Below are 13,334 nucleotides of genomic sequence, written 5' to 3'. Positions count from 1 at the left end.
TGTGCCCCATGCTTTTTAAAATTCTGAGCATTTTATGACATGCTGACATAAAATGCTGAGCTCGATGACAGAAGACGCCATTCACATTTTTGCCACCTCAATACCAACCCTGTTTAAAATCCCAACCCCAACCCTAACCCTAACCCTCCATACCAACCCTGTTTAAAATCCCAACCCTAACCCTAACCCTAATACCTACCCTGTTTAAAATCCCAACCCCAACCCTAACCCTAACCCTAATACTTACCCTGTTTAAAATCCCAACCCTAACCCCAACCCTAACCCTAATACCTACCCTGTTTAAAATCCCAACCCTAACCCTAACCCTCCATACCTACCCTGTTTAAAATCCCAACCCCAACCCTAACCCTAACCCTAACCCTAATACTTACCCTGTTTAAAATCCCAACCCTAACCCTAACCCTAAAATCTAAATTCATGGAATCAGTAAAATACTTGGTAGTAGTAGTAGTAGTAGTAGTAGTTGTAGGAGTTGTAATGTTTCATTCCGTTTTCGCTCTCTGATTCTCTCTCAGCGCTCTGAACGATGATTTGAGGCATCATCCACGATGAGGAATCCCTGGCAACCGTCAAGTGGCACATCTTGAGCCCGGGTTGTCGGGAGAATGAAGGAAAAAAAAAAAGGTGAAATCGGATAATTTTTTTAATTTCCTGCGTATTTGCTTTTGTCCAAAGTTGGAAAGAATTAATGCGGACAGGACGAGTGTGACAATGCAAGTCGCTCGTAAAAGGTGTTATTGACTGGGAGTAAAGAAAACGACGTTCGTGCGCGTGCGTGCGTGTAACTAATTTGCATTTAGCGTGACGCACTTCCGGTGCTGTGGGAGAAGGAAGGCTGTCGTTCTTTTTTTGCCTTTGATCGATCTGCGCTGAGCAAGATGCCTTCTTGGGGTGACAGGGAGCGCGGCAGGGAGCGGTGAGACTGGAATTACATTGACGTGTCGTTTTAATGGAGGATTATGGGGTTGCTGCGTGCGTCGCGGTGCTGAGGGAAGAAAAAAGGAGATTGTCGTCAACATGGCGGCCGCGAGCGACATGGCGGCCTAATGGAGGCCTCGCTCCTGGTTTTGCTTCTCCGAACAAAATTGTCGCATCGCACGCAGGGGAATATCCCAGGTTCTTGACTGGAATTTTATAAACATAGTGAAACATTTGCTTGTATACAAGAACAAAATGCTGTTCTCCGTGTGTGCGCGTGCCCTGGTGTAAATAGAACAGGTTCTCCTCAGAAACCAGACGGCGGACCCAGCGAACAACAGCATGATGCGCGTGACGCGTGACGTTGCTTTGATTGATTAAATTGTTTATTTTAAACTTGCCTACGTATTAAGTGGAATAAGTTATTTATAAATCCTTTGTTTTGGTATTTTTTTTTTTTTAATTTTTTCTCAATTCCTCAAGCTGAAGGAGGAAATGGACAATTATGTTCATTCGTGTTCATGTAATAAATTAATGCCATTGTCTGTCTGTGTCACGTCAATTATGCCAAAACTACTCGACCATTTGCTACCAAACTTGAACATGGGCTACTTGGTTTCATCTGTAGTCATGGAGGTGCGGGAGGAGAGGTCGATGTAAATTCTCTCTGTAAATGTGCATCCCCCCCCCAAAAGGGGGCTGGGTTTCCGGTAACTTGCTGCTCAAAGAATGAGGTAGGCAGGGATTTTCAAGCCTCCAGCACCCTTGTTTCCCGGTTGTCCGTCTGTCCGTCCGTCCGGATTTTAATTTATGCGATAACTCAAGAAGCAAATTGTAGAATTTCATGAAACTTGGTTTAAAAAAAAAAGGTAAAGTAAGATGGGGCAATTAAGTGATTAGATTTTGGGCCAGATGTGATAAAGGTCAAGGGTCAAAGGTCAAGGTCAAACTCTGAAATTTTACTGTTTATGCACCAACTCAAGAAATATTGGACAGAATTTCATCAAACTTTGTACAAAGGTAAAGTTAGACGGGGCAATTAACTGATTAGATTTTGGGCCAGATCTGATAAAGGTGAAGGATCAAATATGTCAATACTCAAGTGTTTGTGTGGGAGAGCGGAGGCATACCCGTCGACTGCGCGCAGTCAAATTACTCTCGTTAAATATATTTTTTTGCACGTGTTTAAATGGAAGCTGCACAGCATTTCAGATTCCACATCTTTCTGACCAGTATGTGCTTGTTGATGGTTGAATTGATATAGAATCATAAACTTTTAACATGCCCTTCGTGGAATACAAAATGACGGGTAAAACGGTCTTGTGCACACAAGTCAGAGGAATTAAATGACACCAATTTAGTACCTCTGCCACCGAAGGTGAAGGAGGTTATGTTTTCACCCCCTTTCTGTTTGTTTCTTTGTCTGTGTACACGATATCTCAAAAAGTTGTGGATGGATTCTGATAATTTGGTGGACAGGTTGGATGTTTGGCAAGGACGAATTGATTCGATTTTGGTGACGATCCGAATCCGGATCCGGATCTGACAATTCTTTAAAGTGGTTCTTCACCATTGAGAGATTGTGCTAAACTGATGTATAGCAGGATATCTCCAAAAGTTGTGTATGCATTCGGATGAAACTTGGTTTACAGGTCGGGTGTGTGACTAGGAAGAATTGATTCGATTTTGGTGAAGATCCGGATCTCATTTTTTAAAAATGATTCTTCACCATTGAGAGATGGGGCCAAAAACGACATGGTAGTATATGGCATGATATTTAAAAAAATGTCTTGGGCCCGATATGTTCTCGCGGATCAGGCATTACGTGGCGGAGGTATGCGCTCTACTGAATGCACTTCTAGTTTAAAAAGTGAAGCTGGTCTCAGCAGTGATAAGGACAGCATATCATTAACATGGCTCAACAGAACATATGAGGAGGAGTGATGTAAGGGCTACATCGGCCATTTTGGAGTTGATTCCATATAGCACTATTTTAACCCTTCCCCTATCATCTGAGCCTATCATCATATCATTAAAAAATGTCGCTTACATCACTCCTCACCGGGCCTCATATGAAGGAATTGAAGAATACTCATCTCCCATTCATCATTGCTGACATTGTTGTATATTCAGACTTTAGACCCTTTCCAGTTGACAAAAATCTGAGTTTACATCCTTTGGGGGCATCCATGAAGAAAATGCTCTTCCAATTAAGAAACTTTAACCTGCCCTCCCCTCCTCACCCCAACTAATGCACTTTAAATTTAATCTTCATAATCCGACAACAGAGCAATTGTTAGACGCACCCCCTCTCTTCTCCTCTCTCCCTTCTCCCCCTTCCTCCCCTGCCACACTCTTTCCCCCCCCCTCCACTTTGCCTCCTCCCTTTCCCTTCACCTCTCTGCTTCCCCTGCTCACCCCTCCCTTCTTTGCATCCCCCCCTCCCCTGTATTCCTGTCAGCGAAGTGACAAGTGGTATTTGCTGGTATAAAATATAATGTTTAGACTGTTTGCAGGGTCTAATCAGGCCCCTCCCCCCACAAAGTACAGTACCGTCTCTGAAAGGCACACACAAAATTGTGATATTGATGAGGTCTTTCAATTTTTCTTACTTTGTAACAAAACTGGCTTAAAATAATTTTCAATAAATTCAGTTCTGTATTTTAAAATATTCATTTCCACTTCGTTTTTCATTTTGGACCGATGTTCAAAATAAGCTTCTTCTTCTTCTTCTTCTTCTTCTTCTTCTTCTTCTTCTTCTTCTTCTTCTTCACAACATACCTTTTTTTTATTTTTTTTTGGTGGAGGCCATTTTTCGCCAGACATACGTATGTCAAATGCAGGCCTCATGGGTTTGACATCTTATGTCTTGGTGACCACGTCGGCACTTTGAGTGAACAAAACCAACACCAAATGTCTGCATGGCAGCCATGACTTCTGTCAGTCAGGAATGTCTATCCAGCGTCCATTTTCCGACTTTGAACAAGACACCATCGATGTGCCCCAGGTGGGTTGTGCAATGTTTTTAAAATGTCGATAAAACTTTCTGACCCCTTAACTGAAATAAACAGCTGCTGATTTTTCTCAGTTGAAACCACAGAGGTCAACAATGTCACAAAGGGCATAAAATGGCCACCTGAAAGTCGATCCTCCCCAAGAAAGAAGAAAAAGTATTGGAATGAGTTGGGTTCCCGGAAAGTCCCATTAGTAGTAGCCATTAGTAATGTTTCATTCTGTTTTCGCTCTCTGATTCTCTCTCAGCGCTCTGAACGATGATTTGAGGCATCATCCACGATGAGGAATCCCTGGCAACCGTCAAGTGGCACATCTTGAGCCCGGGTTGTCGGGAGAATGAAGGAAAAAAAAAGGTGAAATCGGATAATTTTTTTAAAGGTGAAATCGGATAAACATTAGCCATTAGTAGTAGTAGTGGAAGCGGTGTTTTCATGTGAGAACACCAGGAACGACCATCCCCAATCACCCCTGCCTGCAGTTACAGATAGTGGAATGCCTCTCAGATGTGAGGGTTAGCTACGTAAGCTGTCTGGGACAATCTGGCGGTGATTGTTGAGGGTGAAGTTGGTTAACCGGTGGAATGGTTATCCTTAAAAATCCTTCAAATAACCGATGATGCAATCTTCTGGGAGGTAGCTCGACAACAACCAGCCAAGGCATTTTGGCTCATGCCTTCTGTGACTCCATCAGTCTGACCCAGTCGGTAAATTTTATGATCATGGTACGTTCTTTTTTGGGGAGTTGGTATGGAGTCACTGATTTTCCTTATTCGTGGAAGTGGTGACTTGAAAGGGAAAACTGAATCTGACATGGGAAAGGGGGGGGGGGGGGGATGGGATGCAGTAAATTACTGAAAGAAAAGTCAAGATTAAGTCGAATTTCAAATAAAATGTAAATAAATACATTCACAAGGGATACTGTCTATACCCGGAGGGTGAGCACAGCCATTGCTTCGCTTGTGTCGATTGCAGCTGCTTCGGATGAGCGTCACCGTCGATGTTGATTGCTGGCATTCAATAGTGAATAAAATAAGTGTCACTTCCAATGGATGCAGTCTCCACATTATTTCCACCTGCCGTTTATAATTCAATTTTTGTCATTATTATACTCCATGTTTCCCCGATGGCAAAATACACCACCACCAATGGGTACCGTGAAGTATTTTAGTTGCGAAGGCTTGATGAAAATTGTCTTATCCAATGCAAGTGTACAAATGAATGCTTCTTTTTCAATTGATAACATGAAACGGAACTTAGGTTTTTTGGAAATAGAAAAGGCACTTTTCACTGACTATATTAGAAGGAATGCTTTTTCCCCACCCACCATCTCTTGTTCCTCTGCTCCTCGTGGTTGCTCTGACTATGATCTTGTCATACTTCATATCTCTGACTGTTGTTAGAGAGTGACCTTAACAATGTATAATTTTGGTGTTCACACATGCCAAGTGGCAGGAATGGCAACCTACCCTCTATTAAGGACCTTCCTTATTCGCTGCATCTGATATCAATTTTGCTTGGGAGTATTACCGGTTTACACCATCCCTTCTGCGGCTATCCTATCTATTCTCCCACCGCTGATCACTAAAACTTGTAGCAAGGAGATTTCTGTCAGAAGCTTGCTTTCTCGGTGTGAAAGGCTGACCCGACTGAGTAACGCTAATTCGCTCTGGAATGCTCACATCAAGTTTGTGTTACTATCTTTGGGCAAGCCGGAAAAGCTTCTTCATCTGAAGGCGCAACTCTACATCCCTTCTCAAAGTCTTAGTGGCACATTGTTCAGACCATCTCTGGTACCCCATCCCCTGTCCACCAAAACAACACAAATTCAAGACATGTCAGAATATCTCAACTTTTAGCTCTCATACAAGCCTTGACATTGTATTCAATTTTTTTTAAAAAAACTGTTCCACTTTTTCTCCCTTATTAGTGTAGTAGATAGTAGAAAAATTGCGCAAATTATGATACAAGCATCAAATTTGGCATTTCTGTTCTGCAGGGCTTTCTGATCAAATCTGCCCGATTGATCATTTGAAAATCAAAATTTGGATTTTCAAATGGCCAATCAGGCACATTTGATTAGAATTCACCTGGAGAACAAATGTGCCAAATTTGATGCTTATATCATTTGCACGATTCCTCTCAAAAATTGCTGTTATCTGCCCCACTATATCCCATCATACTGCTGACCCGAATGATACCCTAGATTTCATTGGTCCCTGTGTTCATCCTGTTCTGCTGCTTTTGGCTCTGCTCATTTCAGCCTGTTCTCACCTTGGGCTGCCTCCCATCTGCCTGAAATATGACTAACATCGTGCCGCTTCTTCCGTGCAAAAACATACTCTTATCTCCAGGCCAGTAAACTTTCCTTCAATTATCAGGAAAGTAATGGAATCCATCATCACTGCTGATGTTCTTTCTTCTCTTCAACCATCCAAATCTCTGACCGGAAGTTTGCGTTAATCTCTAACCAGGGGGCACTAAATCTCAAAATAGGTCAGGCCCTTTTTCCTGGACAGATCTCTGGCATCTTGCTCTTCCTGTCGAGCTCACCGTCTGCCATATACAGGTACTTAAATTATTGATTTTTATTTATTTATTTATTTATTTTTTTTAGAAAACGTTTGTCCAGCTTTGGCCCTGCTTCAGCGACACTCCCCGATGGCAGTTCTCTTCTACCCCATGTTTATGAGCCCAGTCTTCATCTACATCAATGTCCCCTCAAATGCTCTGGAATAGCCTCTCTTACTTTTTTTGCATTTGTCCCCACACTGTGTTGTGCAGTACTCCACACCCCCACCAAACTCATAAGCAGGCATCACCTGTATCATTGATTTAGAAATGCTTAGATGCTGGTCTGCACCCAAAATTGACCCATGTGGGACTTTACTGTTTTTTACCTTGTATAAGACTCGTATGTCTTCATGTAGTTTTGAACTTTTTAGGAAGTGTGTGATCCTGTTGCCTTATTTTCTATTAGCATCGGCATGTGATGGGAATGTACAGTTGTTTTGGTTTGTTTTTTTGATGTCCCTTTGCTGAATAAAACTTGTCTGCATTGTGGCAGGTTGAGTCGCAGCCGGAGTTGCAGTCGAAGGAGCCGCAGCAGAAGCCACAAAAGGAAAAGGAGTTGTTCGAGGAGCAGATCAAGAAGTAGAGAGAGAAGCCCAAGCTGTACTCAGCAAAGAAGCTGGACCAGGAGTCAAAGCCGAAGCCGTAGTCGCAGCCGAAATTCGCCATTCAGAAGTCGGAATCGAAGGTCTCCACAGAAAATCCGTAATCGGAACCGTGGGTCTCCATTGAAAAGCAGTAGCTACAGCCGTAGCCGCAGTCGCAGCAACAGTAGTGACCGTAGGTCTCTTTTGAGAAACCGCAACCGTAGGTCTTCTCCAAAAAGTCGCAGCCCCAGCCCTGACTGCCGGTCTCCACTTAAGAGTCGTAGTAGTAGTCGTGATCGTCGGTCTCCACTTAGAAGCAGTCGTAGCCCTAGCCTCGATCATAGGTCTCCAGTGAAGAACCGCAGCCGTAGTCGCATCCGCAGTCTTAGCCGCAACCGTAGGTCTCCCCACAGAAGTCGTAGCCGCAGTCCTGCTTTATGGGGTCGCAACCGTAGATCTCCTTTTAAAAATCGAAATCGTAACCAAAATCATGGCTCTATCAAAAGCCCAAGTCGTAGCCCTGCATTTGGGAACCGGCAGGCACAAACCAAAAAACGACTTGGAAAGAAGTTTTGGGACGTGCGTGATCTCCCACGATTTGACAAGAACTTCTATCAAGAACACTCAGATGTGTCCGATCGTACTGAGGTGAGTGGAGTAGGTAGAAATTTCCCCTTTTCAGCAAGTTCCTGTTTTAATTAATGTTTTGTTTGCGGGCCATATTTCGTACTTCCATGATATTCTCATGTTCCAGTGTATATATATATATATATATATATATATATATATATATATATATATATATATATATATATATATATATATATATATATATATATATATATATATATATATATATATATATATATATATATATAATTAATCAGTCCTCTCCTTTGGATTTGCATTTAATATTTGATACTTGTACTGTTATTTTATTGAACATCTCAATGTTTCAAGCACTGGAAGGTGTTTATTTTCCTTTTAATTATCCCCCAGGTTAATTATGCTTGTATCATTACCTCTGCCACCGTAGGTTGATGGAGGTTATGTATTCACCCCTGTTTGTTTTTGTCCAAATGTTATGGACTGATCCATTCGGACAAAAGTTGTGGACAGGTTGGGTGAGTGACAAGGACGAATTGATTGGACTTTGGATTAAGAGCTGGATGCAATAATTTAATTTTTTAAGTGAGTCTTCACCATTGAGAGTTTGGTTCCAAAAACGTTATGTAGAACAGCATCTCAAAATGCTCTCTATGGATTCGGACGAAACTTCGTGGACCGGTTGGGTGTGTGTGACGAGGACAAATTTATTAGATTTCCCGATCTGCATCTGGGGAGCAGAATCTTTAAAGTGATTCATCGCAATTGAGAGATGGGGGCAAAGACTATATCCAGCACAGTATTTCAAAAAGTAGTGTAGCAGACGGGTGCTGACAACGTGATGGATGTTGGGTTGGGTCGGTGACAAGAACGAGCCATGCCGATTCAATTTTTGTTTTAGGTCTGGATCCAAATCCTGCCTATCAGTGGGATACAAAAATGTAAATTGTTCAGCCTGGCAGAGATATGTGCTTTACCGAATGCCATTCTGGTTCTATATGTATTTCAAGAAGTGTCTGTGTGAGTGTTTGCTTGTTACTTGGTGAAATAATTTTGCCAAGCATGTTGGTCTGTCTGTCTGTCTCTCTCTGTCTGTCACACGATTTTTGTCCACAGTTTTGAAACAATCGTTCTGAATGTTTTTTTTTTTTTGTGTATATAGGTGACCGGCCAAGGGTAGCAAAGTGAATTTTTGGTCAGGATCGAATCTACAAATACTATAATTTTTTTTAGTGATTTCTTCCCAATTGAGAGATACGGCTAAAAACCATATATAGCAAAAATGATATTTGGCAGTATAAGCATTGTTTAATGGGAACAATTCCTTTGTGTTATCCAAACCAAACAGATTTTTTTTTTTGTTTTTTTGTGCAGCAGTATATGAATGTGTTCAAGTGAAAAACTGAGCTTTTAGCTTATTGGTCGTGGGTTGTCGAATGAAACCCATGATGTGTTTTATCCGGCATGATGTGTTACAGGAGGAAATTGAAGACTTCAGAAAGGAGAAGCAAATCACTGTAAAGCCAGTGTCTTGTATCAAGCCTGTGTGCTACTTCCATGAAGTCGGTCTTCCTTGTGAGTTTGGTCACTGATCTAGGTGGACTGGATGTGGTTTGGACTTCTGTAATCTTCATTCACCTATAACCTCTGACTATGTGTTCTGTGTATGACTGCTAAGCCCAGAATGCCCTGCGGTCGGGGCATGTATTTCAGCATGAAGATTTTCCCCTCGTGTTCTTTTTTATAATTACCCAAACGGTGAGAAAAGAAAGCGTGCCCATCCAAACACTTTGAAACATTTTATGATTTATATGCAAGTAATAAATGAACAAAATATTCGATCGAGGTTATAATGCATGACAACAATACTTCTCTCACCCCATGGCACAAATATGAATGAAACCCTTGTGAAAGATGTGACACACAGTTGATTGCAAAAGTCTTTGAGACCACTTACCATATGTTTTCGCATGCAAGTCGATATGGAGTACAAGTCAAATTGACTAATTTCCCCATTTTGCTTTCCTTATTTCATAGATAAGTTGATTTGGAGTATAAGACAAAGCAAAAACGGCTACGGTCATTCGCAAAGCTGTCAGTCAGAATAATATAGGTGTAAATTCCTCCCTGACACTCATAATATCGTACTTCCAGGGTCATCCTTACTATAATTCACGGACCGGTGTTTGTGTTTTTACCTCTGCCACCAAAGGTGAAGGAAATTATGTTTTCACCCCTCTCTGTCTGTCCGTCTGTCTGTCTGTAGGATATCTCAAAAAGTTGTGGACAAATCCAGGTAAAATTTAGTGGTCAGGGTGGGTGTGTGATAAGGATGAACTCATTAGATTTTGGTGAAGATCCGGATCTTGATCAGATGACTAGAATTTTAAAAAGTTATTCTTCACCATTGAGAGATAGGGCCAAAAAAGGATATAGAGCATGATATTTCAAAAATGTATTGGGTCCGATATGTTCTCGTGGATCAGGCATTACATGGCGGAGGTATGCGCTCTACCGAGTGCCCTTCCAGTTTGTTTGTCACGCTTCTCCAGTTCTGGCCAATTTACATCCACACTTGCTACAGAGGATTAGCATGTCCCAATTCCTGTATGGGGTGTTTTTTTTCATCTTTGCTGGTGGTTTTGAGGGGGGGGGACACAAATTCTCTATGTAAATGCGTCTTGTGTGGCACTGCCTCCAAGTGTGGAAGGATACAAATCTCTACCATTTACAGTACAGTATTCCTGATCCCATGTTTTCCAGTGCAGTGAAGTGTTTTGAATTGTAAGCAGTATGTATGTTTTTGCTTTATGCATGTAACCCAGGGTTTTTTTTTTTTTTTTTTGCCTATACAGAGCTGTCTTTTTTATATACCACCAAAATAAAGGTATGCGTCAGAAGAACTTGTTGTGTGCTTGGAACAAGATTGCCTGTAGGGCAGGTACTCTGCTGGTGGATGTTGATGAGCTATTTTGTGCATATGATTTGAATTACTTTGTGGGATGACATTTTGGATAAATTAGGAATGTAAATAGTTTTTCAACATGTTTTTTCTCCTATAGAGGTACAGTATTTAAAACAAGCTACAGACTCATTATCAGCACTCTTAAACCTTAGCTAATTTGATTGAGTACACGTCAAGGCCCAGACTTCTGGGGGTAAAAAGTATCGACTTGTAGGCCGAAAAAATATGGTAAATCAATGGCAAGCTTTCTCGTACCATGATTTCGAACAACAATTTTTCATAACATTGAAGATATTTCCAGTAATATCTCGGTTTACGAACAACACGCTTTCCTGAAAAGTGGTTCTTCAATTGGAAGCTCATGACTTGGGAGTGACTTTTCCATGGATCTAATGATGTAGTGGGGGGATGTGGTCACCAAAAAAAATTTCTTCCCCAAAATTCAAAATTGGAGAAAATATTTTTAAAATATATACTACTACTACTACTAATAATAAGTAACACTAATGTCACATGCAAGCTATAGTGCCTCTTAGAACGTGAAAACGCCTTTCACTCGCGCAAAAAGTCTCCATCATGGAACTTTCACCATCACCGCACTTTAAGTCTTTCAAAAGGCTCGTGGCCTTTTCTTTAATAATGACCATCTTTAATAATAATAACATTTTTCTTCGAGTTTGGCTTTCAATCCAAACAATTAGCAAGCGCTCCATATTTTCCATTACAGAGCCTCATGTTTTGGTGAATTTTATTGCACTGGAAGGTGTCAGATATTGAGCACATACCATGATATTTTCTTTGTTTTGCATTTCGTAACCACTGTTGTCTTTGCAAGGCAAAAGTCATGTAATATCCATAAGGCAGGAACAAGCATCAAACCTTAGAATTTCTAGTTTATTTTCTAACGATACCACTTTCCTATCTTTCTTTCCACTTGTTTCACTTCCTTGAGCACTTATCTTCTTTTTATGAGCCATAGTTATGGATGAATACAGAGCAGTAACATACTGTAATGCAGAAGAACTTTTAAGGAAATAAAATGCACTTTAACACTGCACTTCAGCACAAACATGATGATATGGCCACGTAGGAGAGAATGAGGGAAGCGACGCTCTGACGTCATCATCTGGGATGCAAGCGAGTGCCGCTGTGCCGTTTTGTTGCGAGATACGTGTTTATTTTAACTTGCGCTATCAAAAATTTTGATCAAAAGTTCATGAGGTCATGTTTTGAATTTGTAGTTGAAAACTTAGTTTATTGAAGTTGAACAAAAGTTTGTAATGTCGCGATTTGAGGTCGTAAATCAAATTTTTGTTGTCAAAAAATGTAGTTCTTAAGATTGAAAGTTTGTAAATCGGAGGTTCGTAAATCAGGATATTACTGCATTCATATTTTTTCATTTATTATTGACTTGAACTTGGTCTTGACAATAAATGAAGGGTCAATGCATTTTAGAGAGAGTTAAAATTTATGTGAGCATTCTGACTGCTCTGTTTGGAAAAAGTGGACTCTTTAGTGTAATCATTAAACGAATTAAATCCCAAATAGATTTGAGTCTGTTTCCAAGGCAAAAGGGGCTCACAATGATGGTTGATTATACAAAAAGAGAGGTTTGATTTTTTTTTTCTTCCTCTTATGACAAATGTTTTTATGTACTGTTATGTTTGTGGGGTAGATGGAGGAATTTCATCGTAAAGGGAGGATTGTAAAGTGTAGCATCGTCCTGTGGAGGAGCTGGAGACATCTCGATGTAATTCAAGTTGGGAAAACTGTGAGCTTAAGATTTTTTACGTGTCACCACATTGAGGGGAAAAAGGGGTGGGGTGGTAGTGCTGTGTTAACTAGGTATGGTTTAAGGCTCGTTCTCCCAGTATATGATTGCCCCCTGGGACCTTTTCCGAAATTTTTGCATTTACAAAGCTGGCTATGAAAAGTAACCACGTTCTTCCAGCAACAACAGTAACAACAGAGCCAAATGTTTCCAAGCAGGCAAAAACCCCAGCTTCCCACTGGCAGGCCACGTCCTCGCGAGGCTGATGATTGGTCGGTGTGACGTAAGAGGGAGGATGATGGTGTGGAGACTGGTCAGAACACATCGGACTTCTCCTCGACACATCAAGAGAGCTTCGCAATTCTTGTCGTTCGTGCTATGTGAATTAATCGCGTGCTGGAACAGGACGCTGGCCATTGCCTGTTCGGCTGAGTTGTCAACTTTGTACGTTTCTGAGGAGAAGAGAAGAGAAGGAGAAGAAGAGCGTATCTCGGCCTTGTCTCTGAGCCTCAGAAATCACCTTGTATGATCAAGGAGAAAGGTGGTGTCATTTGGTGTACGAAGTCCTCAAACTTAGAGGGAGTGTTGACAATCTTGATCGTGAGAAGAAATTGTCCAGCGGTTCGAGGGCCCTGGCGTTGAAGACCATCCGCGCAAATTACCTCACGTACGTGACTGCGAGGAGTGACTTGGTGCCATTTTGCTGTGTGTTTCTCATGCAGTAGCTTTCAGGATCGACGACTATGAGGCTCCTAAAAGGTCATCTCAACACAGCTTATCTGTTCCCTTGTCTGTGTTTGGGACTGAGTGGAGACGTCTTAAGTTAGGATTAATTTTGTTTCACTTTTCCTTATCGTTTATTGGTTTATTTTTTTATTATACAT

The 13,334-nt window shown here is 41.3% G+C and overlaps 1 protein-coding gene across 2 annotated transcripts in view; it reads left to right on the top strand.

Moving 5' to 3' along the window:
• Positions 1-787: 787 nt before the first annotated feature.
• LOC147034717 (putative ATP-dependent RNA helicase DDX5) overlaps positions 788-13,334 on the top strand; it is a 47,027-nt gene continuing 34,480 nt past the window's right edge. The window contains exons 1-3 of one of the 2 annotated variants that reach the window (XM_085887649.1): positions 788-937; positions 7,018-7,756; positions 9,193-9,289. In XM_085887649.1, the coding sequence (XP_085743775.1) occupies positions 900-937; positions 7,018-7,756; positions 9,193-9,289 (874 nt within the window). In that variant the 5' untranslated portion in view covers positions 788-899. The other variant, XM_085887640.1, reaches the window with a different exon arrangement.

This window comes from Eptatretus burgeri, chromosome 1, assembly GCF_056783735.1.
Source record: "Eptatretus burgeri isolate ZD-2024b chromosome 1, Ebu_testis_v1, whole genome shotgun sequence".
NCBI classification, from domain to species: Eukaryota; Metazoa; Chordata; class Myxini; order Myxiniformes; family Myxinidae; genus Eptatretus; species Eptatretus burgeri.
This window is presented reverse-complemented; position numbering and strand designations above follow the sequence as displayed.